Source organism: Columba livia, chromosome 2 (genome assembly GCF_036013475.1).
Source record: "Columba livia isolate bColLiv1 breed racing homer chromosome 2, bColLiv1.pat.W.v2, whole genome shotgun sequence".
Taxonomy (NCBI): domain Eukaryota; kingdom Metazoa; phylum Chordata; class Aves; order Columbiformes; family Columbidae; genus Columba; species Columba livia.
In genome coordinates this window covers 34,308,048-34,335,310 of record NC_088603.1, presented here as the reverse complement: position 1 = coordinate 34,335,310, position 27,263 = coordinate 34,308,048, and the positions used below count along the sequence as shown (strand labels likewise).

The window sequence follows — 27,263 nt, the reverse complement described above, 5'->3', positions numbered from 1 at the left end:
CTTGGCACAAGTGGAGAAGTTAAAAACATCAACAAGCATGAGGCATGCTAAAAACATGCAAACAAACCTCCTGTGTAATCTTCCAAACCCCAGAGCGTTCCCGTTCCCTTTACTTTGTTGTTCATGAACCCATCTGATCTTTTGATCATATCCTGGTGGAGGGAGCAGGGAGGTGAATTCCAAGGCAAGGATTTGATGGCTGGGAATGGTGTTCTAGAGACCCTTTCCAGTTAACTTCTTCTGGTGCGTCTGGTGCTCACCACAGACATTATGGCATTGCATGGAGAAAAAGCAGCAAATAGATTAGAGGTGAAAAAAACATTTGTTAATATTTTTTGCAAGTTTTGATTTTTTAGAACAAGTCTCATGTGTGTATCTACATACCAAGAAGGTGCTGAAACTGTTTAATTTGCCACAGTTATTTTTGGCATAGGCTTAGACTGGCTTAGGTGAAATTGGTGAACCCCATGTGGTTTGTGGTGGTGGTTCCACTGAGACAAGGACTGGTCTGAAATCATCTCTAAGATGCTGTTGTGGGAAAGGATGGAACAGGGAGTGATTTGATTGGGGTGAGATTCTTGAAGACAGTGTATCTCAATCCACTCTAGTGCTATAGTTTAACCAGTGGCTCTGATGTCCTTGCTGGATGAGCTTTTGAGATTGTCATGGTGAAGGAACTGGAAGAGTCTGAACAAGTATTACCTACTTTGGTAGGACATCCAGGCTGGCCCAGGCTTCCTTAGTAAACTGATGAGGGCAGACTGAGTGTCACAGCAGACTGTTAGGGTGTCAATGACATCTTAGTTTTTGTTAGTGTTTATAGAAACACTATAGATTACTAGGTAGATTACTAGGCTCCGGCAGCTCAGTCACTGCAGTGAGGAATACTGCAATGTATTAATCCAGTTGATCACTTTGCTTCCCTGATTTCAGTCTAAATTCTCTGATTAATTAGCATTTTCCATGGGCATATTGTTTGAACTGGCTTTTAAAGGCAGCAGCTCCCCATCTCTCTCCCACTCTCCTCTATGTAAACTCCTACTTTGCATATGTCAGAAAGCATTTGCTGACTTAAAATTATATTTATTACTGACTTTTAAATCTGGCTGGGTTGGTAACCAGGATACTGTGGGCAAATGGAAGGAGGATAACAGTAGATTGAAGTGATCAATGTTGCAGGCATTGGCTACCATGCAGAAAATTAAAGAGGAAGAAAGACTATTCTCTTGCTCCTAGACCTGAAAAAATGTGGTCAGTCTCTACCTCTGGTCCTTTTATTTCCATGGGACAAAGCAGCCCTTTAAGAATCTTGGGGTGAAGAGTCAGTGTGGTGAAGCAGAATAAGGTGTCTCAGTTCAGCATTGCTGCTTTAGATGGACATATAAAGGAGGATCCTGGGAGAGGCATGGTGTGTGTGGTGGGGCAAGGAGGATGCAGCTCCAAGCAGTATGGGGAATGCGTGAGCTGCTGCTTAGTCTGATGGTCAGAAGCTCCTCAAATGTGCTTTCCCTGTCCATGGCTGCCAGGCCTGACTGTTCTCAGGTGGTGGAAATGTGACCCCACAGAAAGGCAGTGATATGTGAGTCCTTTCCTCTGATTGTACTACAGCATCAGCAGATAGTTCTGCTGGCTCTTTGAGGTTGCTTTGTTCAGGATACGCTCAGTTATACTGCTGCTGTGAGTAATGCAGAGGCTATTCTACTTTTCTTTTATATGCGCCAGGTCACGTAACTGATAAGCACGCTTATGTTCACATTGTGTCCTTCTGCTTCTCTCTTACGTGTTCTAATGCGTATTTCGTTAAAAATAGTTACAGTGCTACTACTGCTGTCCTCAGTGAAGGATGAGATACTCATCTGGGCTGTTATTGCAGATTGTGCAGGTGCAGGCTGTGGTTACTGCCTCATGGACATTTTGAAACAGCCTTGGAAAGATCAACCACAACTTTCAAGGCAAGAGACTTCTGTTTTAAAACAATAGCTTATAATCAGTTGACTAGAAAGGCTGCTTAATAGAGTTTTACTGGACCGTACCAACTACAGTTAAACCCTTGACATGATCTTATGATACATATTTTCTGGACTATCCCCATATCTGGTGGATGTCTGGCCTGTTCCACAGTGAGATAAGTAACCCCTCAAAAGTTCCCTTGGAGGAGTAATCCTTGTTGCAGCACCTGATGTACAGAGATCTTGTTGAAATCATGGAGAATTCAATCTCTTTGGCAAGAGACTCATCTGACAGAGTTACGTATGTTCAGTTTCATAACTTACAATTCACCTCTGATCCTTGCACTGCTGTGATTCTATGGACTTCTTTTTATTCACTGCACACATGTTCACATGTTTTTCATACGGATTTAGACTTTAGCATTCCTATTTTCTATGTTTTTTTTTTTTTTTTTAATGTACCTTGAATATGGGAATAAGATTGACTAGGTTATAGACATCATATGGTGGGACTTCTGTTGGGATACAGAACTAGATAATAGTTGTAAATGCAGGTAAAGGTTAATTAATTAAGATAATTTAATCAGATGTAAAAACAGAAAAAATCTAATCATTTGACTCTCATCTAGGTGTTCCTGCTCCGACAGGGGGATTGGACTAGGTGATCTTTTGAGGTCCCTTCCAATCCCTAACATTCTGTGATTCTGTGTGACTCTCAAATTATGGGTTTTTTTTACCTTTTTTGTAAAGGAAAAAAAATTGTGCCTTTATACTTTTTTAAAAGCCTCATAAGGCATTTAAGGAAGGAAACAAAGGGATGGGAGCTCTGTGCTTTAAGTACTAGATCTTGTTTTGATGGAGAGTTTTTTACTGAGGGCTGGGAATTACCAGGGTTAATGACCACATGTGGGACAAGATGTGGAACCAACTGAAGGAAGATGTATTTATTTATTCATTTGTTTATTTATTTAGGCTTCCTATTTTTTTCATATATACTCTCTCCACAAAGGTTTAGTGCAACATAGTTTAGTACTTACTTTTTCTATGAATTTGAGTGTGGTATTGAGAGGGCATTAATCTCACAGGAGTAGCTTGTCAAATTCTGTTACTTTTTGCTTAAACTGAGTTTGGTTGAACATCTGTACTCTAAGCCTGAGGAGAGCTGCAGGATCACCTGTACAGGCCTTGTCTGATCTCGTCCATGCTGTCTTGAAAATAAATAAGTGAGGAAAACCCTTATAAGGACCAATTCTATTAATGACATTCTCAAATGTCTCTTATTGGAGAAAGGTTATACCCTTCAATCCTGTAAATCAAAATGAGAAAAATCACTGGTGCCAGCTGGAAAATCTCAAGAGATAAAGAAACCCCCAGCCCTCACTCAGAGGGATCTGACTTCCACAGCAGTATAAAGGACTTCTAGACTCAAGTTTAGAATGAATAAATTTGTAGCAAGTAAATTCAGAATAATGCAACATGCCCATGTGCTTTAGTAATATCAAATGCGTGCAAACAATTGTTATTTGAAAAAAGAATGAAAATAAAGATATATACCAGAAGAGAGGCAGGTAATTAAAATTAAGGGTGAAAAATACCAGTAAGTAAATAAGTAAATCTGTCTCTCTAGAGCAGAATCTTAGAACAGTTGGGGTTGAAGGGACCTCCAAAGATCATCTAGTCAAACCCCCCTGCAATGAGGAGGGACACCTTCAACTAGATCAGGTTGTTCAGAGCACTGTCCAGCCTGGCCTGGAATGTCTCCAGGGATGGGACATCTACCACCTCTTGGGGCAACCTGAGCCAGTGTTTCACCATCCTCATTGTTAAAAATTTCTTCCTCATGTCTGACCAGAATCTCTCCGCTTTTAATTTAAAACCATTACCCCTTGTCCTATGTCGACAGGCCCTGCTAAGAAGTCTGTCCCAATCTTTCTTATAAGCTCCTTTTAAGTACTGAAAGGCCGCAATAAGATCTCTCAGGAGCCTTCTCTTCTCCAGGCTGAACAACCCCAATTCTCTTGGCCTGTCCTCATAGGAGAGATATTCCATCCATCATTTTTGTGGCCTCCTCTGGACCCTCTTCAACAGGTCCATGTCTTTCCTTTACTGAGGACTCCAGAGCTGGACACAGTACTCACACAGTGGGGTCTCACCAGAGTGGACTAGAGGGGCAGAATCACCTCCCTCAACCTACTTTCCAAGCTCCTTTTGATGCAACCCAATGTATGACTGACCTTTTGGTTTGCAAGTGTACAGTCTTGCCTAACTTCAAAGACGGTGTTCTTCTTTTGTTCGACCTATGTTCATGAAGGAGGTTCCTATCTAAAGATGTCTGAACTGTCTCTGTGACCTTATGGGGGTGCTGAGTACATATTTTACTTTCTTAATAGCTTAATCTGCGTGAAATAAGTAATATATATTGTTTTATTATGATCTTATCATACTAAGTAAAACCTATATCTGTTAGGTACTTGGCATTTTAGCTGTTTTTCCATGTCCAAAAAATACAAGACTCTTCTGTGTCTTGCATCTATGACATTTTCTGATTCTATAACTTCTCAGTCTAATGAAAGCTAAATTCACTTAAGCTGCTTTTATTGGTTGGTTGTATACACTAAAGTCCTGTTCATGTTCTGATCCTGTTCCATATTTAATGGTTACTGCACACTACTTCCTATGCTACTCTATCTGCTAAGTAATCATGGTCGAATGATAAAATGTGCAGTAGTTTTTGGCACACCAGCAGAGAATTTTGAACTGCCTTGTTTTTAAGTCCCTCCCCATCTCAGTAGTGACAAGTCTCCATTTGGAGATGGAGTGCACTTGAGTTTTCATTTGTTCCTGCTCCAAGAGCCAGACCAAAGGTTTTCAAGCACAAATAAGATGTGATCATGGTCAGTGTAATCCCATTCTGTAGACTGTTTGAAGGCGCCAATAGCAGAGCTCCAAGTAGTGGTGAGGCTCTGCTGAGAGCAGGTGATGAGTTCCTGGATCTGCTTTGCCAAGGAATTGCTTGTGTGATCCAAGGGAACAATTATTTTTCTTTCCTCACATATTGAGTGCTTTTAAAGCTCTTTGTACAGGGAGGCCCTGACTGCTTCATGAAACTAAAACAGTTAAACTTTAATAGTTTTTCCATAAAAAATGTAAATTACAGCTTTTTTTCTGGAAGTGGTTAAGAACTCCCACTATCCAGTCCGTGGTATAATAGGTTGGCACTGGCTTGTGCCAAGAGCTACTGTCAGTGAAGTTAATATTGTTCCCAAGAAGTGCTGCCAACACAAACAACAGTGCTGCAGATTTTCAAACTATTAAGGCTGCACTGCAAGCTTCTTTAATGAGCACTTGTTCACCCAGCTCAGAGGCTGCTCCTGCTCTCTGAAAACCTCAGAAGTAAGACAAGCAAAAGTCAACAGTTTTATTCATTATTTGTTGTTTTAAATGTCCTCTAGGCTTTTGAAATTAGTGGGGCTACCCTGGCAGAGAGCTTTGGTGTTCCTAGCCCTTAGCCGATCTTTACCAGTAGGTCTTAAAGTGCTCTGCAGAGTGGTCATGGTTGTTCCCATTGCGTGGGAGGGGGAAATGACTTGCTGAAGGTTGCTACCACATTAGGTTCAGGAATAAAAGTGAGGTACACTGAACTATCTGGTGCTTTGTCCAGTAGGTCAGTTGATCTCTGCAAAATCAGAAAAATCAGTTTATCAGAAACAAAGAGCAAAGAATTTCCATGTCTTGTACCTGAAAGGAATAACTGTCACCTACTTTTTGCGTAGGCAGTGATAAACTTGGAGCTCTCTGAGACAAGCGACATTAAAAAACAGGGACATTAAAACATGCCTTTGCACACTTGTAAAGAAATTAATGGAGCATTTGTGTGAAGTTCATTAAAATAAAAGTTGCCAGAAATATAGGCATTTTTCAAATAGTAAACTAAATTGATGCAATTTACTGTGAGGTATTTTCATAAATCTTAGTCAAAGCACTGAATTTTAGCTTTGTCTTTTTGTACTTAAAATATTAAATATACTGTAGCTATTGAAATCTATAAAATAGATTCTTTATTTGCATATTGCTTCTGAATAAATTAAGATTTTAATGTATTTTCTTATTCCATAATATATATACTTTGCACTGACATTTTTAGCTATTTATTGTCAGCATCATTCAGAGCTGATGAATATTTGTTAACGTTTGAAGTTTTTTTCCTGCATCTGTGTTCACTGAAATAGCTGCAGAACTATTGGATATGTTTTCCCTTCTGCTGTTTATTAGAATTCTTCAGCAGAGGTGAGCATTTTTGCAGCAGGGTCATGGGGGCAGTTCACAAGAAGGCTCCTAAGCCTACACTGGGGGAAAATCAAGTCCCTAACGATGCTCATTTTGCCTGACACCAGAGAGGGAGCATTTGAACTTACATCTGCAAGATGGGTGGTAGGTAGTGACAGGTGAGATGAATCACTTGTTCAATTGATTGTCTGCTTTAAAATTTTTATTAATCTCTGACAAATGTAGGTTGCTGAAGGCGAAGTTCTGGCACCAGTATTATCTGCAGTGATGCTGACAGCAGAGGTACATCAGCCGCTGAGCTGCTGAGATGTGGCACATTGGGTAATGTGACGGGGAGAAGTTTTAGTGAAACGATAACATGAAAATATGTGAATTCAAGAGTCTTTCTCAAACACACAGTGCTCCCAGAAAAGTGTTCTGGGTTGCTCTGCACCTCCACAGACTTTCCCATGCCTGATACAGCTGGTAGGAGAAGCCGAATTAAGTTGTGCCTGGGATTACTGGAGCAGGACAGAAGAACAGAATAATTTGGGTTTGAAATGACCTACCGGAGGTCGTTTGATCCAGCCTCTGGTCTAAGCAGGGCTGACTTCAAAGCCAGAGCAGTTGTGCAGGGCCTGGTCTGGTCAAATTACAAAAATTCCAGGAAGGAGATTGCACAGCCTGGGCATTAGTTCTTGTGTTTGACACACAATTTCCTCATGAAATTTCCTTTTAGTAGTGCAGGCTTGTGAGTCAGGCTGCCTGGCTTGCAGAATGTCTTTGCCAAGTTGATGTGCCATCTTGCTTGCTTTTTTATTTGGAAATATTTCGTGAGAAGGTATTTTTCTGGCAGCACAAGAAATGTGCCACGAGAGGTACTTTGGAAAGCTTTTAAATATGCATTTTCCTACTCCTGATCTTTCTTTTCACTGTTTTGTTGATGTCTTCATTTAGATCTATTTGAAAAGGAATGATAACCTGTCACTGGGAACATCTTTCTATTTATAGTATGAAATATCTGGTGTGAATTCTTTTGAAAGCTCAAAATAATGTAATATGAAATTATAACTTGCATCATTAGAAATATTAATTGTTGCATAAAACTTTAATAATAACTAAAAAACCCACCCACCTTCTCTCGTGCACTGCTCTCCAGATCAAAACCAAAGATGCTGATGGCCAGTAACATGACGGTAGATTACAAAGACCATGACGGTAGATTACAAAGACCATCTACTGTATTTATTAGATGCTGAGTTTTAAAAATAAATAAATGCAGCAATATTGGGAAGTTTTCATGGTGACAGTCTGTACAGTGTCTATTTTGTACTGAAAAAAAAGGGAGAATGAAATGTTGCTGACAGCCAGGACGAGTGAAATGCACTGGGAAGCTTTTAAGGAAGAATTAGAAAAGGTCTGGCTGAAATGGCAAGCTAGGGCAATAAAGTTAGATTAATGAAGGAACATGAATAGTCAGTTAGTGTACTCTGCATATTTCAATGTTTTATAAAGGATGATAAAAAGCAGTAAAATTCAGATTCTTTCTTATTTTCATATTTAATGAACTCTCACTGCAAACATTGTATCAGCATGTGAGTTAAAAACATCTATAATGTATTTCTAACAAAGAGAAGAAAAAACCTGTTTAAGCTCTGTTTCTATATTGTTAACTATGGCTGTAGCACACGCAGTCTACAACTGGTCTATGGAGTTAAATCAGGTGGAATTTCTGTTTTACTTAAACTGGTGCACTTACATGAATATGAAGGTGGGAGGTGAACTTCCCCATTACTGACACATTTGCATTTTGTCTTGTCATTTTTTGTGAGTGTAGTTAACTTTTTATGTTGACAGAGACACTGAGGGTTTATTAGATGTGTTTTATGCCATCATTCCTTGGATTGTTTCAATTCAGCATAAATGCATGCTTCCTCCGTGTCCCACTGCTCTGGCCTGTGCCCCTGCCACCTGCCTGGTGGGCGATGGGGCTTGTATGGCTCCCCAGTGCCCTGGTGGAGGGAAATAATCAGGGTTAAAATGAATCATTATTTAACAAGCTGGTGCAAAGCTGTTGGTCCTTGAGGTTTGTTCAGGACGTGGCTTTACACCCACGCATGGCTCTACAAAGCAGAAGAGCAGTGGGGATGGGAAGGTGCAGCTGGAGGTGGAGGAAAGACACAACCTGCTTTCAGCAGCCTCATTTTATGATACTTCAATTTGGTTGTGGAAAGGCATCACGAGCAGGAGAGTGATGGTCATCTGTTTTTAAGGAATGGAAAGTTTTTCTAACCCAGGCATCCCCTCTGCCAGTTCACCAGTCCTGCCTTTCTCTCAAACTGAGTTGGTTTCAGTGTCAAGATGCCACAGCACAGGGTAAGTACAGAGGATGTTCAGGCCTGTGTTGGTGCCTTCCCAAAGCTGGATTTATCCACGGCTTTTCCCCAATGATAGGGCTGGGGAAGAGCGGGGAGAGCAATCAGCCAGTCCTGCCGTATTTTATTCTGTAATACTTTTTTCTATTCTTAACTCCTTTTGGGTAAAGGAAAGGGCATTTCAAACAAAATTTGCTCTTGTGCACTAAATTATGCTTCTTGCTAGGCTATGGAGACTTTAAAAGTGGCTAGTTTATGCCAGATTAACTAAAAAAAAGAAATTTTGTTCCAAGCATAAAGCCATTCAGCCCTATTTAGTTTGGTAGGTACTGGAAAACACAGAAATTCTTCTAAATGCTTTGCTTTCCTGACTGTCATCATCTCAAAAAAGAGTCTTTGAACCAAAAGAGCGTCACCTGTCTTTATAAAGAGCTGCCATTTTCTTCACAGCTCCCTTTCTGTTCTGGGGCAGGTGTGAATGAACCATGAGCAGCGGGTTTCCGTTTTGTGAAATAACTTATTCAGATTCATTGCAAGTTCTTGTTATACAGAAAGCAGGTGAGAATACACTCTTTGGTTTTCTTTTACTAATGACCCATTTGGTGCCTCCAGAGAGCTTTACAGGCTCACCTGGGAATCCTACATTGTGAGCTCTACTGAATACAGGTTTCTCTTTTTTACAGCTTTTGATCTTTTTATGCTACACCTAAGCATATGAAGTTTAAGATTATCAGGGGAATGTCAAGTTGGATCTGTCTTTCCTTTATAAAGAGTTTTATATTTAATCTTAAATGCGTATTAATGGAGAGAACTGTTCCATTATAATACTTGTTCTTTGTTATCCATAAATTCTGACAGCAGGTTTTGAGAGGAGCAGTGGGGGAAGGTTGTTTGTTATGAATATTATTTGGCAGAAAGTCAGGCATATTGTACGGTTTCATCTGAATGATATCTGCTGAAAGTCAGCTAGCTTCCCAACCAACTCTGCTTGCTGTGCCTTAGCAACCACGAGGAAAAATCTGCTGCCACATGGAAACGGATTGGGATTCATGACAGCACTCTCTCTATATTCAGCCACCCTTAAACAACGATAGCATTTCAGATGCTAAACACAGCATCTATATCTTATTTCTGCTTAAAACCCCCATAATTTAGACAGTAGCAAGAGATGTGAAATGCAAAAATTTGAAGGTGACCAAGTGATAAGCTAAATTGTTCAGTAATTTTCTTCCCCTGCCCCCACCGCTTGCCTGGCATGACTAAGCACTGGGAATAAATGAGCATTTAGTCCTGCAGAAATTGCTGCCTTCTTGTGTTGCAGGTTGAGGAGGGTGTGTCGGGCAGGTACAGCTCAGCTTTGTTCCAAGATTTACATTCAGATCAGGGCTGGAGTGGAAATTCTCTAATTATTGTAGCTGGTTGCTTTTAGTAACTCCAGCAAACCTTTTTGAAGAAAAAAAAATCAGAGGCTTCCTTCAGTTGTAATAGTTGCAGTGGTTTCTTTTGCTGTTACGGCATTATCATTGTCATGGTTCGTAATGAGAGAAAGAAATCTGTCTAGGAAAAAAATAATTACTTTTTGATTTGTGCAGGGAGTAGGAGAGAAACCTGAGGGAAATTAAGTAAATACTCTTGGTAGATTTTTAAAATTTTTCCTGAGCCACTGTATTGTTAGAATTGAATGATTAGTAAAGAAAGAAAAGCACAAACAGATTGGTTTTGAGAGTGAATTTGGATTCAGCTTTATTTGTGGTCCTTTTCTATACACTGTCTCACACGGTTGGAAGTTTCCAGCATGAATACTTGTGAATGTGTATTTTAGGCTTGGATGCTTAAATGCTTGTTGGAAATCTGTCTGAATATATGAAGTCCTTTGTGGTCACATTAGCCAATTTAGGATTCAGGTGTTGAGTAGTTGCAGAAATCCCCCTGTCAGGGAATAGAAATGATCTCATTACCAGCTAGTCTTTGCTACTCCACATGCATTTCAAAATGAGATGATTTTTTTTCCAGGTTATTTATATTTAGGGAATAAGCCCTGATAGAGCGCAGCACTGAAGCATTTGCTTAATTTTAAGTATACTGAGTAATCCAATTTGAAATGCCCAAGTGCTATGCTGAATTTTTAGGGACATAGTGATAGTGCCCTGAAACTACGAACAATTGTTTCCTTTCATTTGTATGCAAAAATGTTCCTAGAACTGCCCAGCAGTGTGGTTTTGATCATGGGCATATTTGCAAATTAAGCCCTGATCAAACAGATACTGATGAGTGTGTTGTAAACAGAAAACAAGTGAATTTTGTACATTGCAAACTCCAGGTGGCATTATGCTCGATTTTTTGGTAACACACCCAGTTAAAAACCTAGTTATTTGAAAAACTTGGAGTGGAAGCTTAAATAATTTTCTGGGAGGAAGAACTCTGATTCTGCCTTTTCTCATTCCTTTTAATTTTAATTTTAAAAAGAACAATCTTGATTAATAAAAAAAAATTTCTTCCCTATCTTTGCCAAAGCTTTTTTTTGTTTTGTTTTGTTGTTAACTGCAGAGGAATATCAGAAGCTCTTAGAAGAAAGGCAAAACATTTGCACCCCGTATTTGTATTATTATTTTCCTACAATTTCTATGGCCTCTTCTGTAGTGTTACAATGTGACTTTTAGTGTAGACAGGTTGCTGGCTTCTACCGCTATACTAAATCCCAGCTGAACAAAACACTTGAACTGGAGCTTGAAGCACTCTTGCTTTGTTTCTTTCTGAGCATTGATGGAGATTAAATTGCTAGCAGATGTACGGAGCACTGCTGATGCTACTGCGACTGCAGTGCTGGCAATGGCAGAAATATCAGCAGTTGTTGGAACAGCTTGGGCAGGAGGCAAAGAACAAGCAACTTGTAGGCAAGTCATCCTATAAAGCTGGTATGAGGCCAAAGGAAAATCACAGATCTAAAAATGTGGAGGATATTCAAATTTATATCCAAAAGATATGACTGAAAACATGCTCTACAGTATCTTTAGTTCTTGATTAGAACATTAACTAGATTGTAGTAAACACATAGGGAGTTGCTATAGAGGAGCCAGTTCAATACTCTGCTGAGTAAAGAACTAACTTGGCATCTCACACTAAGGTAAGGCTTGCTCTTTCCAGTGGAGACCAAACTGTGCCTTCATTAGTACACTTTTTTTGTTGTGTAGTATGTTGTGGTGGAATTTCTTTCCAGACCTTTCAAAAATCAGTTTGTGCTCATATACTAAAATATTATCATCAACGTCTTCGTATGCTTAGCTTTAAATAATGGCAGAGATGCTCCACTTGCTTAAAAATACTTGTCCTGTTGAGGCACTACTAATTTAAACCCAGATATAGACATTGCTTAGTAGTGTCAGACATTGAATTAGCTACTGCTTCTGAAAGTCTAGCTGGAGTATTTGATTCTTTGGCTAATGATTCCATGAGCTGGTCATATGGATTGTAAAGTAGTATTTCCCTCTCGTTGTTTTAAATTACTTGCTGGTCACTTTATTCTAATCTTCCTGTTCTTTAAACACCATCGCCCTACACCCCGTACTTCTAGCAGTTTTAAATAGCACAGTAAACTTCTTTATAATTTTTCCCAATTTCAGACTAAATTATCCATAGTGTATGCAGGCTTGGATTCTAGCAGTCTTATTCCAAAACCTCTTCCTGGGCCACCTATCCCGAATATCCTCTTCTGTCACATGCAAATCATGTCCCCAAGCTAGGATGCCATCCTTGTGCCATGTTCATACTTCACGCTCCTGATCACCCAACCCAGGGCACCAGCTCCCTGCCGCTTTCTTCCTGTATCCCCAGCAGGGAAGCTGAAGCCACCTATGCACACCTACTCATGTGTAATGGGAGAGCCCTCCCGGAGGACACCTAGCACTCTGGATCTACTTCCTGTATGGTCTCCTGTCCCAGGACCATATGTGCTGCCACATGAAGAGAAACAAGACTGGTGAAGGGTCTTGAGCACAGTTCTTATGAGGAGCAGCTGAGGGAACTGTGGCTGTTTAGCCTGGAGGAGGCTGAGGAGACCTCACCCTCTACAACTACCTGAAAGGAGGTTGTAGCGAGGTGGGTGCCTGTCTCTTTTCCAAAGTAGCAAGTAATAGGACAAGAGGAAATGGCCTCAAGTTACGCCAGGGGAGGTTTAAATTGGATATTAGGGAAAACTTCTTCACTGAAAGGGTTGTCAGGCATTGGAACAGGCTGCCCAGGGAAGTGGTGGAGTTACCATCCCTGGAGGTGTCTAAAAACTGTGTTTATGTCGTGCTTAGGGATGTGGTTTAGAGGTGAACTTGGCGGTGTTAGGTTTACGGTTGGACTCAATTATCTTAAAGGTTTTTTCCAATGATTCTCTGATTCTATCCCCATCTCCTCTCTGACACATGGTTTGCCAGAGCTTCTCCTCAAGCTGGTGAAGCGGCATGGGGAGAAGCTGAGGTGGCAGTACCTGGAAAGCAGTACTTGGCATGGGCTGCTATAGCTGTTCCAAGGTGATTTTCATGAAAGATGAGTTGTTTGCTTAATGACTAATGAATTTGCTTTAAAAGCACATTTTGGCTCATTCTAAGAGTTATTTGCAAATGTATTTTGAATTGAGGGGTGTGTGTATCAAAATCATTTGGGAGGAGTATCCTATATTTACCAAATACCTACAGGGTGGAATGATGCTTCCCTCAAATGGCAGTCTAATCATTGGGGTTTTCAAACAAAGCCTCGACCTCCCATCCACTCCTTTTTCCTCTGTCTGGAAGGTGACTGCCCAGTTTGTCCCTAACAGCCAAACTAGAGTCTGTTGAGCAGAGGTATGCTCAGTAACACAAAAAGAAAGGATTTTGTCCTAGCTAAATATTTATTGAGACGAGATTAAAAAAAAAACCACAAGGACATAAACTCCTAAAATTTGGTATGAATTTCAGCCTAACTGCAGTGAGCGTTTCAACATTACACAGGCTGCAATAGCATCAACAGGAAAGATCATTTTTTTTCTAGTCCAGAATGCCACTTCCACTTTTATTTTCTTGTATGCTATTTCCATTTTCTTGTATTTGTGGAAATTTTGTGTGTGTAGATTCCTGCATGACATGCAGGAATATACTCTCCTAGGCTCTCCGATGTGTCACGCTTGCTTCAAGCTGAAACAGGTTCATGTTGTCACCAACTGAAGCTGTTGTCCTGTCACCCCTTCTCCCATTTCAGGGCTGTGAATTCCTTCTCTCTCCCCTGCTGCAGAGCTAGCACTGTGTGATTTGAAAGGCAAACTAGAAGACCTTTTTTTTTTCTTTTTTTTTTCTCCCACTCTGCTAGTTTTCAGCCTTAGTAATCTTTTGCATATTCCTTAGAAGTAATTCATAGCTCCAGCCATCATCTGACAGCCAGGTACATGCCAAAGTGGGCAACGTGAGTTCAGTTTTCCTGAAGCAGGAATTAAAGCCAGGTCTTCTGTTGTCTGGAGGAAAGGGGATGCTTCCATCATGGACATTTTGTCTGTGCTCTTATGAACCTCCTCCTTCTTTTCCTATGTGTGTGTGTGCTGTTGTGTGGGGTGGGTTAGTAAGTGCAGCCAAATAAAATGTTTTGTTTTGAGTTGAAAATGGAAATTTTACTGCTTCGTGCTTTTTTTCACTTCATATGAAGTAATTAGTGTTGATGTGCTGCCTAAGCAACACCAGTTGTCTTGGTGGCTGAGGCCATAGTCCCTGGAGGGTGGGATATTTTGACCCAGTCCCTGCTCCATATCTGTTGTGATAAGCCAAAGTGTCAGAGTACCAGCTTTATCTGAAAGTAATGCAGAAGGAGTAACCACAGTCCAAGATATTACTGGGAGGGCATTGCATCCAGGGGACGTGCAGCTGGCTTGATCCTGTTTTGTGGGGTTCCCTCTGTTGCTGAGCTGATTTGGCTCCCTGCTGCCTAACATGGGACCTCTGCTTCAGCCTCCCCCTGCTCTCCTTCTCCTCATCCCTCCTCCCAACTCTTTTATCCAGCCTTTTCCTTCATGTTGCCTCTAGAGCTTTCTGAACCCTCTGAGAGCTGGTTTAACTTACTGAGACACTGTAACTTTACTTCCAGTCTTGCTTTACTGAGTTTGGTCTTATGCTGCCATGTAACTACACCCTGCAGTAGTGGTATTTGCCCTGGCTGATGCTCAGCTGTTGTGAGTGCCAGGGACCAGGCCAGTGCCATGCCAGGGGCTGCAGTTCTCACCAGCACCTCTGGAATGAGTTTGCTGATGATAACGTCATTAGCCCCAGCCTGGGAATGGAGTGGGGAGGGGGAAAATCAATGTACAAGCTTCAACTGTGCTGTTGCAGGGAGTGAGGCTGGTTGGATGAAAGACTTGGACAGAAACCAAGTGAAGCATTGGTATGAAGGGCTGCTGCAGAACTCAGGTGTTAATGACGTGCTGGCTAGGAAGAGTAAGTGGGATCTGAGGCAATGTTATACACTCTACGGCATGTTTGTTAGATATGGGTGAGGGGAATGAAGCTTTTACGTTATAGTATTTCCATATGGACCTACTGTTATGCGTGGAACTACACTAGCATTTGTGGTGTGCATGGAAGGGTAAACAGCTTTAGACGCTTCTGCAGTTTCTTGTCACTTACCTTCCCCTTCTAAAAATACAGTAAGAAGAGTATAGGTGATGGAAAAAACAGGTAGCATAACTGAAATATGGGTTCTCTAATTCTTATGAGCTGTGGAGCATGATTTTTTTATGATTACAGTATACAAAGTATGAATTGGATCCTTCTCAAAGTGAGGAATTAATTATGTTGCTTGCATTGCCTCCCATTGTGCTGCCAGTGCACCTGCACATTTTTTGTTCCCCTTCCAGGCTTCTTTTAGGCAACGTTTATTTGTCTCTTGTATGGCTTGTATTAAGATAGAAGTTGACAGTAAGCATCAGAGTAGACAACATATTGTCTTTTAACACTGACACAATATGGAAGTATGATGGTGGGGTAACCTCACTCTCATAGAGATGTTTATCCTGTGTCTATCTGCCTTCCAGAGTTCTGGCTAACTGATAATTTTATAACTTTAAATGCTCAGTCTTTATTGATCAGCAGTAAGGTTTTGGCATTGCGTTTCCCTGCTGTGAAGAGTTAAATGTAATTTTCCTCCTTATGTCCTCAAAGATGAACCCTCTCTGACTTCACTGAGTGATTGGTTATTCTCATGTTACATAAAAGAGAGCAGAGAAAGTCTGTTTTTCTCTGTGCCATTTCATTATTTTTGTATAGTTGTATTATGTCTCCCGTAATCTCTCCTTTGTAGGGTAAATAGTCACAGTATTTTCTGTCTCTTCTCATATAAAAATTTATCCAAATCCTTTATTATTCTTACTACTATTAACTGAATCCCTTCTAACATTGGAGTGTCCATTTTTGGAGATGCTGTTACCAGTGCACTATGTGGCATGGCAGAGATAATGCTGGTCTATATTAGAGCAGTGTTACTTCCCTGCTGGTCACCTTTTTCTTCCTCATTTATTCTTATGCTTTTTCAAACTACAGCTAAGAATTTAATTTAGAAGAGTGGTCTTCCTTGTGAAGAGTACTGTGACCCTGAGGTGTCTTTACTGAATTGATAAACTTTGCTTTAAGAGGTATTAGAGCATGTGTAATTACATTTTCTCCCTCTAGTACATGCTGCTTTTAATGTTGAGTTCATAACAATACTGTCTTTTCATCTAGCTTTTTAAAAGTTTATCTTTAAATTCTTCACAGTCATTTCTGGTCTTTCCTGACCAAAATAATTGTGTATTGTCTAGAGACTTTGCCTCCTCATTGCTCACATTTTCCAGATAGAGAATAAAAGTAGTAAGCAGCACAGAACTGAGTTTACCAAAACTTTTTGAAAAAATAAATAATTGAAGACTTCAGTTAGACTACTTAGATGACTTGATAAATTCTTTTTATTTGGATTTCAGTAGCTAAAAGACCTAGATTGCTGCTACTTTTTTTTTTTTTTTTTCATTCAAAAACCAGAACAAAACTAAAGCTTTACCAAATTGTCTTACAGACCCTGTCTAGAAGAATTTCAAATCCCTATTTGGAAACTCCTTCAAACAAGGTACTTTTCAAGCTTCCTTTTTAATTCCGTTTCGTTGAACAACGTATTAGGAATCATTTTGCTTTGGTTCAACCTCTTAATGATACCTTTGAAGACACTTATGAATGTGGCCTGCAGTTAAATCTTGCTAACAAGTTATCATTTGTGTATGTTAGAAATTGTCTACTTCTATTACTCAATTTGCAAACTGAATTATTGTGAATTACAATGTGTACATGCTTCCCAGCTGTGTAAATGATTGCCACCATTTGGATTAGTTTTGCAATATTTGAGAGCTATATTTTTGCATCTCGTAAGACTTTATTGTCTCAGGACAATTTTATATTCCTTGAAAGATTCCCAAACATAGGAAACAAACGAACAAACAAACAAGATGAATCCACAGCACTGTTTTTCTTTCAAGTTAGTTATTTGTATTATTGATGTGTTTTACTGGGACGGTGAGGAAACATCACAACAGAAGCCTGAGTTAAATTCATCAGTAGGGAGGTATAGAGAGTCCAGATGGAATGTGGTTTTATGGAAGTTGGAGTTGGGTCCTGTTTTGACAGACACATCTGCAGGCTTGAAGTATAAGGTAGGAATCAGGGATGGGGGAAGTCAGAGGTGTGTCCATTCTGGAACACCACACCCTCCTGGCAAGGTATGGATGAACTGACCTGGAGCTATCATAGCATACCTCCGATGTTTCTGAACAAAAAAAAAACTATGAAATGGTGTTTCAATATGTATTAGGCTTGTATTAAATTATTTAACTCAAATACAAATGGAAAAATATTTAACTGTGTTTGTGTGGTCTTGCAATGGTTAATATAGTCATCTTGCTTCACTAGAAAAACACTTATTTTCATTTGAACTTGTCTGTTGTTCAAAGGTAAAGCTCACAGATTGTGAAATCTCTGCTTTTCTAAGGCAGCAAATGTAAAAATAGTCCAGTCCACAAGGGTCTCTGTGACCCATGATACTAATGGGTATGACAGAAGTTGGGGTGCATTTCCTATGAGGCTTTGACTGCTTGCTTGTCGTTTAGCTGGGGAGAAGGCATTGCCCAGCAGGAGGGGACTGGGCAGTGCCAAGGCAATTTACTACAGCAGGAGGAAATCCCTGTTTGTCACAGTTTTCAATTTCTCTTTTCATTCAGATTTATGGAGAAAGTTCTTCCTGTGCTGGGAGAGCTCTCAGGAATATTTTTACTCTACAAGCGTCTGACCTGATTAAAGACAGGGTGTACCTTACTGGCATTTGCAGGTAACCTGAAATAATTTTCTTTAATCAACTGGATGGGTTTTATTCACCTTTGTCTATGCCCTGGTTTGACAAGTGAGTAAATTCTGAGAGTCAGATTTTGTGTGCATTACTAAGAACCAAAAATATTAAAAAAAAAAAAAAAAAATCTTTAAAATCTCCTGTATTTTAATATATTTTCTTATGTTACTTTGTCAGTTTTCAGAAAGATGCAGTGGCCTGGTTGTATGTCCATTAATTTAATTTCATATGATTTCATATACAATTGTGTTTGTCTGTTATGTTGTTGAAAAGAAAGTGTATTAAATTCAGCCCTGGTCTGGAGTTATAAAAGAGATTAATTGGATTCCTAAGATTTAGTTACACAGTGATTTTTGCATGTAATTTATGGAATATTTCTGTAATGAAATAATTTTCCATTTGTGTTACATTACAGTATAAATGCTTCCTCCTATTTTCAATTATGCCAAAGTATACAGGTCTCTATTATAGCACCATTCATTCATATCCATATTTAGGAAAAGAGATATGATTTAAAAAGAGAAGTTTACCAATAATGTGCAAGATGAAGTACGTCCTAGAGCAGCACTTAAGGTTTTAGGCATACATTGTGTAGCCATATTGCTTATGCCTGTGCTCAGAAAGAAAAAATCCTGAGGCTAAAAGCTGGATTTTATTTAACATTTCTACATCTTTGGATGACTCTCTGTATGCAGCAAAAATTGATAAATATATAACATATTGTAAAGTGTGCTGCGTGAATTAGGTATGTAAGGGAACTTACTCATATAACATGAGTTCCCTTGTTGTAACTAAGGGCATCCCCTGAGACTTGCCAGAATAATTTCTTCCCTTGAAGTGAACAGGATTACAAAAATCAGTAGTTTATACAAAAGGCTTGCCCTGCTGAACAAAAGGATTCACTTTTAATAGCTTTTTGTAAAAGCTCTTTATGATAAAAGAACATTTTAACATCACTGTAGTGTAAGAAGATATGTTTTGCTTGTTTTCAGGAGGAGCTGTGTTGGATCAGAACTGGTAGACTGGCTTTTGGAGCAGTGCCCTTTTGTGAAGTGCAGGTCTACAGCGGTTGGAGTGTGGCAGCTCCTGCTGGATATGGGCATTATATTATCAGGTCAGTCTTGATGGCCCTTCATGAGAGAGGCTCTCAGTTTCTCCTGCATGGGATAAGACTCGCATTTTGATGGGAGAGGAAGGAGGGAAAGAAAAAAAATGCAGATTGATCCATTTTTCTTCACAGTTGTTTATTTTACCATCTCTTTGGTACACTCACCTCTGTGACATTTCATTTCGTAAATACCAAAGATGAATCTCTTGTTTTGGCCATTTTTTTTTCTTTTTGCTTTTGCAAATGTAATTGCTTATTGCCAAGCTGCACACAGTGTGCATGTCTTTTCCAGCCTATTTTTTTTTAATCTTCAAGCTCTTTTACGTTTTTTACAAAACCACAGCTGTTCAGTCACTGCAGATCATGGCTTCGCCAGATGCCTTCTCTAGCAATTAGTGATTTTTCCCTTCCGCTCTCTGTTTTTCTTAGTTTTAGATTACAATGGAATGAGAGAGAAGATTCAGCTCCTGGAGATGGCTGTGATGACAGGTTCTGCCCAGCTGTCCCCACCTTCCCCACCAAATTTAGGGGTTAGGTCCAGTTTATATGGTTGGTGACTATTACCCTGATAACCAGCCTCTGGGAGTCTGATGGACTTTCCATTGTAGCTGGGACTACTTAGGTAGCTTAGCTCAGAAGATACCCAGCCCTGGGGTCTGTGCTAGACACTTAGCTTTCCTCTTTGTGAAGAGATGAGGTGTTATGGAAGATTGCTTATGTACACAGACAGTATACTTGAAGATTTTCTTGTGCTCCAGCTACACTGACAGCATGTCTGATCATGCAGGCTCATCAAGGGTTGAAAGACTCTCCAGCAGGAGCCTGTGCTTCCAGCTTTGGACCCTATCCTTCGATTCACCAGTGCAATCCCAGTTATGCCAGGGAAGACAATGACTTTTGTATGGGTGCATTATCTTACCCAGATCTAATCTACAGATCCAGTAGCCCTGAATTTGAGGAAGAAACTGCAATAATGATGGGCTACATCCCCATTATTGAACTTTGTTTACTAGTGCCTGACCACTAGCGAGAACAGATTAGAAGTCAATAGCAATTGATGCTTAGAAATCTGACAAGTGGAAGGTTTCTATCCCTTGATACTGTACTGTTTCCAAAATTGCTTAAATACTCAGCAATCTTAATGTTTGAATTTCAGCAGCCTGGAGATCTTAAAGTTGAGGTTTTGGGGTTGTCTGGTTTGGATGCACTGAGTTAATATGAGAGGGCAGGATTGCTTCTATGCTGAGTTTGCAATCCTTTTGCCCTGTCTGGTGGTGCAAGTCAGCATTAAAGTCAAGTGCAAAGTGGTGTGGACATAGAGTCTTTAAACAGTAATAGTTTAAAGGATATCTAATGTTATTTTTTTCTAACAGTGGACAGACAAGTCTATTTTCAAGACACACATGCCTTCTACCAGTTCTCAGCAGATGAATGTACCTACCTTTTCTGTGAATTTGAGAAAGAGGAAGGATGGAAGAATGGAGTAAAACTCCTACTTCAACTACTGCCATTGTCTCCTCCCAGGATTGACATGTGTAATCTGTAAGTGCGCATGTATGGCTGTTTGCAACTTTTCCTGAGTATTTCATAAATTGCTGGCTTATAACGACTCTGTTTATCCCCAAAAAACTGTGCAAATGAGTCAGCTTTCTTTTTAGGGTTGAAAAGTTTTGTAGAGATGGGCTTTTCTTCTGAGAAAGTCAATGTGGGTAGAAAAGTGAGGGCACTTGACTTTTTTTTTTGTCTATTGTGGTTCTTATGCAGTAGCTTGCTGACTCTAGGTTGCTATATTACCTGGGCAAGTGGCTTTTTTTTTTTTTTTTTTTTTTGTTCTCCTTTGACATTTGGAGGTTTTGACACAAAATTGGCAGCTGTCATGCTGTGGAGCTGATTAGCTAGCAGATCAGATGCCTGCGTCAGGATCAGCTCTCAGATGGCTAGAGAGGATGGGTGGAAATGTGGTAGCTTCAGTCACCTGCTTTTAGTTTGTTACTTCATGTTCACCAGAGCTCTGTAGTCTCATATTGCTATTCCTTTTTCAGAATATGCCTTTTAAGAGTTTCACTTCCTATATGTCTCTTCTTCCACCTGACTATTGGATGTTATCATACCCCCTGTGCTGATACAACTGAGGTCTAAATGTTGCCTATTTAGAGCAGCTAGAAGGAAACTATAGTCATTTGTGCCACAGTAGGGAGGCCAGATTGTAGGAAAAAGCTGTCAGTGAGAGGTCTGGAGGCTTGTGACTCTTCATGCCTTGGCAAAACTGCAGTAGCTGGCCTGGACAGACAGGTTTGGTTAAATTCTTTCATTGTCCCTGGCATGATGAAGCCTCAAACCTGGTACTTATACTGTGGAGAATGATTACTCTAGCAGTAGTAGGATTTATTCTCTTTGATGTCAAAGAGAAAAACATTTTTCTGGAAGTACTTTCCTTCTCTACATACTAAATTTTAAAAACACGTTGTCTCAAATAAATGCCCAATGGAACTACTTTAAAGGAGCACAAAGTCCAAAGTCCTTGTATGCTGTCTCAAGCTTAGCTTCTAAAATTCAGACATGTTTAGCTGATAGAAAAAAAAAACAAACTCAGTAGTTTCTCTGCATGGCTTAGGGCAGAAACTTCATTCCCTGCCCTGTTGCTGACTGCCCTCACTAACCAGAAACTGGCAGTGCTGGAGTGGGGATTCTGTTGAAAATGCATTTATTTGGTCAGCTTGAGTGAGTGTAGCCAAGTGATGGGGACCCCAAATTGGCTAGAGCAGGGGACTGAATGTGATCCTCTAAGCAGATGACTCATATGGGAGAAAACCTTCGAATATTTCTGCAAATAGAAATTCTTGTCTTCCAACCTACCCTGGTGCTAAGCACTTTGGCTCTCCCTTAAATATCAGGGTGATTTCATCTGGATTTCAGTGGGAACTGGGGTTTTCCTCATTGTCACTGCCAATCAGGCCACTCTTCATGGCTTATGACTACTTGTATGAAGGCTTTGAATCAAAAAGACAGAACAGATAGGTCATATTGATGTGTTACATGAAGGATGGTGGATAGGAAAATGGATTGAAGATTTTTTTAGGTTTGAGTTAAAAATGTCCTGCATGCTGACCTTGGCAAAGAGTACCACTATTTTACAGTCTGCTTTGCTGTTTTATCGTTTCAGTGCAACTGTCATTTCTAGTGGAGGATGATCCCTGTCATATAAATTGAGCAATTATTCATTAATGTACATTTCCAACTCCTTCCTGCTCACATTATTCAAATTTTAGTTGAAGCTGGATTCCTTTTGGGAACACTGTCACTGAAGAATTATTTTCTGGAGGTTTTAACTGTCAGATTGTGAGGGTGCTTTTTAAAAAAACATATATTGAAGGGATTGAATTTCAAATAATGGTATATTCTCAAGGGAGTGTGATATTAAAGGGAAAGGATGCTTTTTCAGGTTCAAAATTCTCCATGCTCGATGCTGCTAAAACGCAACCTGAAAGGGAATAGATGTGATGAGGTGTTTGTTGAAGTTACCTGACCAGGTTAAATAAACCCATATACTATTTTTTGTGGAAAAAAAAAAAGAGGGCAATTCTAAAACCCATTCTTTGCAGTTAGTATTTGTCTTTTTGCAAATATGTAAGCTGTTTTGCATACCATTAGAAGAATAGTCTTTCTTGTAATTTAACTTTTTTGTGTTCACTTTTTTGATCTTATTTTTTCTCATAGTCTGTTATTGTGGTTTAACCTGGCAGGCAGCTAAACACCACACACCACAATTCGCTCACTCCCTTGTCCCTGCAGTGGGATCAAGGAGAGAATCAGAAAAAAAAGGCAAACCTTGTGGGTTAAAATAAAGCTTAACAGGATAGAAAAAGAAAATAATAATAAATAAAACAAGTGATGCACAATGCAATTGCTCACGACCTGGCGACTGATACGCAGCCAGTGCTGGAGCAGCAGTCACTGACCCTCAGCCACCTCCTCAAGTTTATAGACTTTTGTGACATCATGTGGTATGGAATATTCCTTTAGCCAGTCTGGGTCAACTGTCCTGGCTATGTCTGTTCCCAGCTTCTTGTGCACTGCCAACCTCCTTGCTGAAAAGTCCTTGACTTAATATAAACATTCCTTAGCAACAACCAAAACATCAGTGTATTATCAACATTATTCTGATACTGAATTCAAAACATAGCACTATACCAGCTACTAGGAAAAAAAATAACTCTATCCCAGCTGAAACCAGGACATCTGCATTGATGGCATTAATTCCATATGTACATAGGGATAAAGACGTTCTTACCTTATTAATTACATTCCCTGTTTTTTATGAAATCAGAAGCAACTGCCTGCACCAGAAGGCAATATTGGACATCTCCTGGTGGTCCTGGGAGCCAGACAAGCTCTGTCTCCTCTGCAGCTGATGGGCAGCAGCATCGTGCTTGCCTGGACTGCTGGGTGCATCAGTCAGTCTCTGTGGAGCACCATGGATATGCTCTCCCAGGAGTCTGTAGACCTGAGTAGCCAGTAGCAGCTCGGGATTTCCTTCAGCAGTTCTTCTGGAAACCCTGTTAAAAGAAATGTGGCCTGGCCTCAACTTCCTGTAGAGATTTTTGATGGATTTGTATTTTTTCTTGAGTATTATTAGAAGTATTACCAAATAATACTACAGTAAGTTCTATAATGTAAATAGTGTTCTGAAGCTTGAGACATACTTATGGTTCTCCCCTACTTACAGTGCTCCCTGTTGCCTTTTGACCTTGACAAATTCCCTACATTAAACATGACATTGGTGGGAATCTACCATGGAAAACAAGATGGGACACAGCAAATTATTAGCAGCTCACACTAAACTGAAGGCTAATGTTTTTATGTGTATTTCACAGGACTGGGCCACAGTAAATGTTGTCAGACGAGATGGGACTCATGTGGAGACCTCTGAGGGTCATTAAACACCCTGTGTTAATCACAGCTAATTCTACTTGAATAGAAAATAAGTGAATATTGCAATAACCTGGAAACAAAAGATCTGTATCGAAAGCTGTGCCGTGAACTTCCTTACAGCCTTGGGCAATCACTTAGGCTCTCGTCCAATGCCTCCCGAATTCTTTTCCAGTGACTGCAATAGCTTTGTATCAGGTGTTTAATCTTTGTATGCTTCTATTTCCTTCTTTGTAAAGAGGTGTTTGTTACAACACCTAATTCCCAGATGCACTGCTAAACTCAATGAACATTTCAAGAATGTGTTGAGTAGCTTAGACTATTGAAATGTATCCCATTCTTTTAAAAATTATTTGAAGACATCTTAATGTGTGAATGTTTTTTTGTTTATTTCATATTGCATGTTATTTCCAGAAGTGTTACACTACATTCTGTGTCTTCTACCCCAAAATAATTTACATTTTATTAATTTCAGAAAAGTAAACGCTCTTAGAAGTAATTCAGTTTTAATGCAAATAGCTGGGATAGGATGTTCATTTAGTTACTGCCTTATGGATCTTCTGGAAAGATTTTGCTGAATGCAAACAGCTCTGAGGTATCCAGGTATCTTTGATTGGCATTGTAGGTGGGTTGTAAAGCCAGTGTAGTCACGCATATAGTAATTCTACATTGGACAGTTGAAGTCCAGGCCCAGGACCATGGGTATATCTGCATTGCTTGTACAGTAATAATTGCGCTGGACCTGAGCTGTCTGCACACAGATCTAGGGCAAGCATCCCTGCATCAGGCTCTGCTTAACGCACTGCTGAGCCCACAGCCCACTGAGCTGTATAAGTGTTGGGCCCGTTTGCCTGGGTTTTGTAGCTCCTGTTTGGTACCAGCCCTACTAGGTTTTAGCTGGCCCCTTTTGAAAAAAATAGGCTGATATCTGTCCTGATTTTGTTCCTCAGTATCCATTCTGTCTTACTTTTTTCTATGAGCCTGGGAATCAAAACATACTCTTCCTCTCTGATTCTGGAAATCTGATTAAAATTTTTAGTATATTACTGGTTTCAAAAGTATTCCATGGTCATATGCGGATTAATACTGGGAGTATTTTTAAATAGAAGATGAAGTGATAAAGGCCGAAGATGAAAATAGCTGAGCTATATGCTGTTCTGGGTTTATAGATTGCATCTGTTGCTGTGTCTGCTAAACTGCTGTCTTTTGCCACCAGTTTAGAAGAATCAGGTTCTAGCCTGGTTCTGGGAGATCAGAAGAGATCAGATGTATAGGGAAACATAAACACCTAAAGAGGTCAGCTATTTTAATGTCATTCCAAATTATAAAGATTGAATAAATCAATCTTTGTAAATGAAACTGCACTCATTTGTTTCTTTTGGGCTGTTTATAACACTTGAAATGTTAAATCACATTTTTCTTTGAATAGGAAAGGCAGTTGTGAAAACATGTGATTTCTAATCTGAATTACTGTTTTGATCTGACTATGCCCCCAAATGAATGCTTGTGTCATCCTGTGCTTTTTGACCTTTATTTTTTTAATCAGGAAAAGAGATTTTTTAGACATTGGATGTAAGAACCATAATATAGCAGCTGCATATTACAGATATGTTGTCAACTCTCTAAACACATTGAGGCATATGAGCAATTAAATAATTTAGTCAAAGATAGAAGCTTCTGCTAATACCTGGGATTTATGTTTATTACAGCTGCTGCAGTTTTGCATATCTGCTCAGTTTGCTGGTATGCCACACTTCTTGAAAACCATAAAAAGTGAAGATTTCAAGAGCTTTTTCTTCTTCCCGTAGTAATAACCCTCTCATATTGGTATCTTTCTTCTAATTGTCAATAAACATTCAAAAAGGCTTGCAGAAATTTTAATGATGGGAATTAGACTGTTTTAAAGGGAAAACCCAATCCTATCCTGTGCTGCCCGCAGCAGTTTTTGTGTGGTAGTTTCTAGAAAGGTTCTTCCTGTGCTGTTCCATTTTTGCAAAAACACAAAGTACTCTGTCTTGTGAGTTACTGTCAACAGAACTTGTCAATAGTGTTCTCAACCATTGCTTTAGTTTGCTAATTTATGGCTTCTTACATGTATTCTTTTAATTTTCACATTTTTAATATCAAACTGAATGTGTCTCATAATGATTTTGATATTGTCTACTTTTATCTATGTGAGCTTGCATTCTGTAGGTGTTGCTCCACACCTTAGCAAACCTAAGTGGCTGTGGGCAGATGGAGGACTCATTGCTCTGTTGATGGAGTGTGCTTTTAGCAGAGCAAAACATGCATTTAAATAAGAAACTGTGAGTTAAGAGGGTTCTGCATTCTTCAGTTCTTCATCATATTTCTATACTTGAAGAACTCCCTCACTGTTTTACATTAGTCCAATAAAAAGAGTTCTTGACAGCAGGGGACGAAGTGTGTAGTCTGGCGCTACTGACACAATTAATTATTGTCATGTTGCAGTCATCATTTTAATGTGGAATCTCAAAAGCCCTTTTACATTACTGCCTGTGGCTACATAGTTCCTTGCTTTTCAGGAACCAAAAGATGTTGAAACAGAATGAAAGAAATAATAAAATCTTATTTTTATTTTTTTAAGGCCTGATCAAAAAATAGAAGATACAGCAGAAACCAATGCTGAAATTCTTGCTCGTCTCACTTCTGCGGTAAGGTCACTGTATCAAAGTTTGTACTGATCATGTTTGAAATATTGTCATGTTTTGGATCCTTTCAAATTAAAGACTTAGTGAGGAGGCATTTGTAATGCAAACTACTTTTTGTCTCTGCAAGAAGGAAGCTTTACTGAGGTCTTCGTGTGTAATCTCATAGCTATTAAAATTAGCACAAGCAAGGACAGCTGCAGTCAGCTCTCTTGTACTCTATGCTATTCATGGCTCAGGAGATACCAGTTTAGAGGATCATGGTGATTTTTCTGCCAGGTAGCTTACACTCAGATCCTCTTGGTCAAGTGAGCATCAGTGTGATGACAATGATGGGGTGTGGGAAAAAGGGAGAAAAAGGGTCTCGAAAGCCCTAACGTATAATGTCATAAACTGCTGAGGAGTCCTGCCTGGGTATTTGGCTTCCCAATTATGTTGAGCCTCAACAAGCTCCATCATAATAAACAACAGCTTATCCTGTCTATGCTAGAATTTGGTGCATCTTGTTTCTCTTATTGTAAGATCATTGTTCTAAGAAGCAGAGAGACAGGACTCTAGAAAGTTAAGCTACATTCACTTCATCTAATGTAATCTGTATGAT

At 39.6% G+C, this 27,263-nt stretch overlaps 1 protein-coding gene across 4 annotated transcripts in view; it reads left to right on the top strand.

Annotated features, from left to right (window-relative positions):
* Window positions 1-27,263, top strand: part of RAPGEF5 (Rap guanine nucleotide exchange factor 5) — a 162,622-nt gene that overhangs the window by 15,140 nt on the left and 120,219 nt on the right. For all 4 annotated transcript variants that reach the window (XM_065051278.1, XM_065051280.1, XM_065051279.1 and 1 more), the window contains exons 2-6: window positions 16,643-16,693; window positions 17,835-17,941; window positions 18,952-19,073; window positions 20,441-20,609; window positions 26,602-26,668. In XM_065051278.1, coding sequence (XP_064907350.1) covers window positions 16,643-16,693; window positions 17,835-17,941; window positions 18,952-19,073; window positions 20,441-20,609; window positions 26,602-26,668 — 516 coding nt within the window. The remainder of the gene's footprint in view (window positions 1-16,642; window positions 16,694-17,834; window positions 17,942-18,951; window positions 19,074-20,440; window positions 20,610-26,601; window positions 26,669-27,263) is intronic.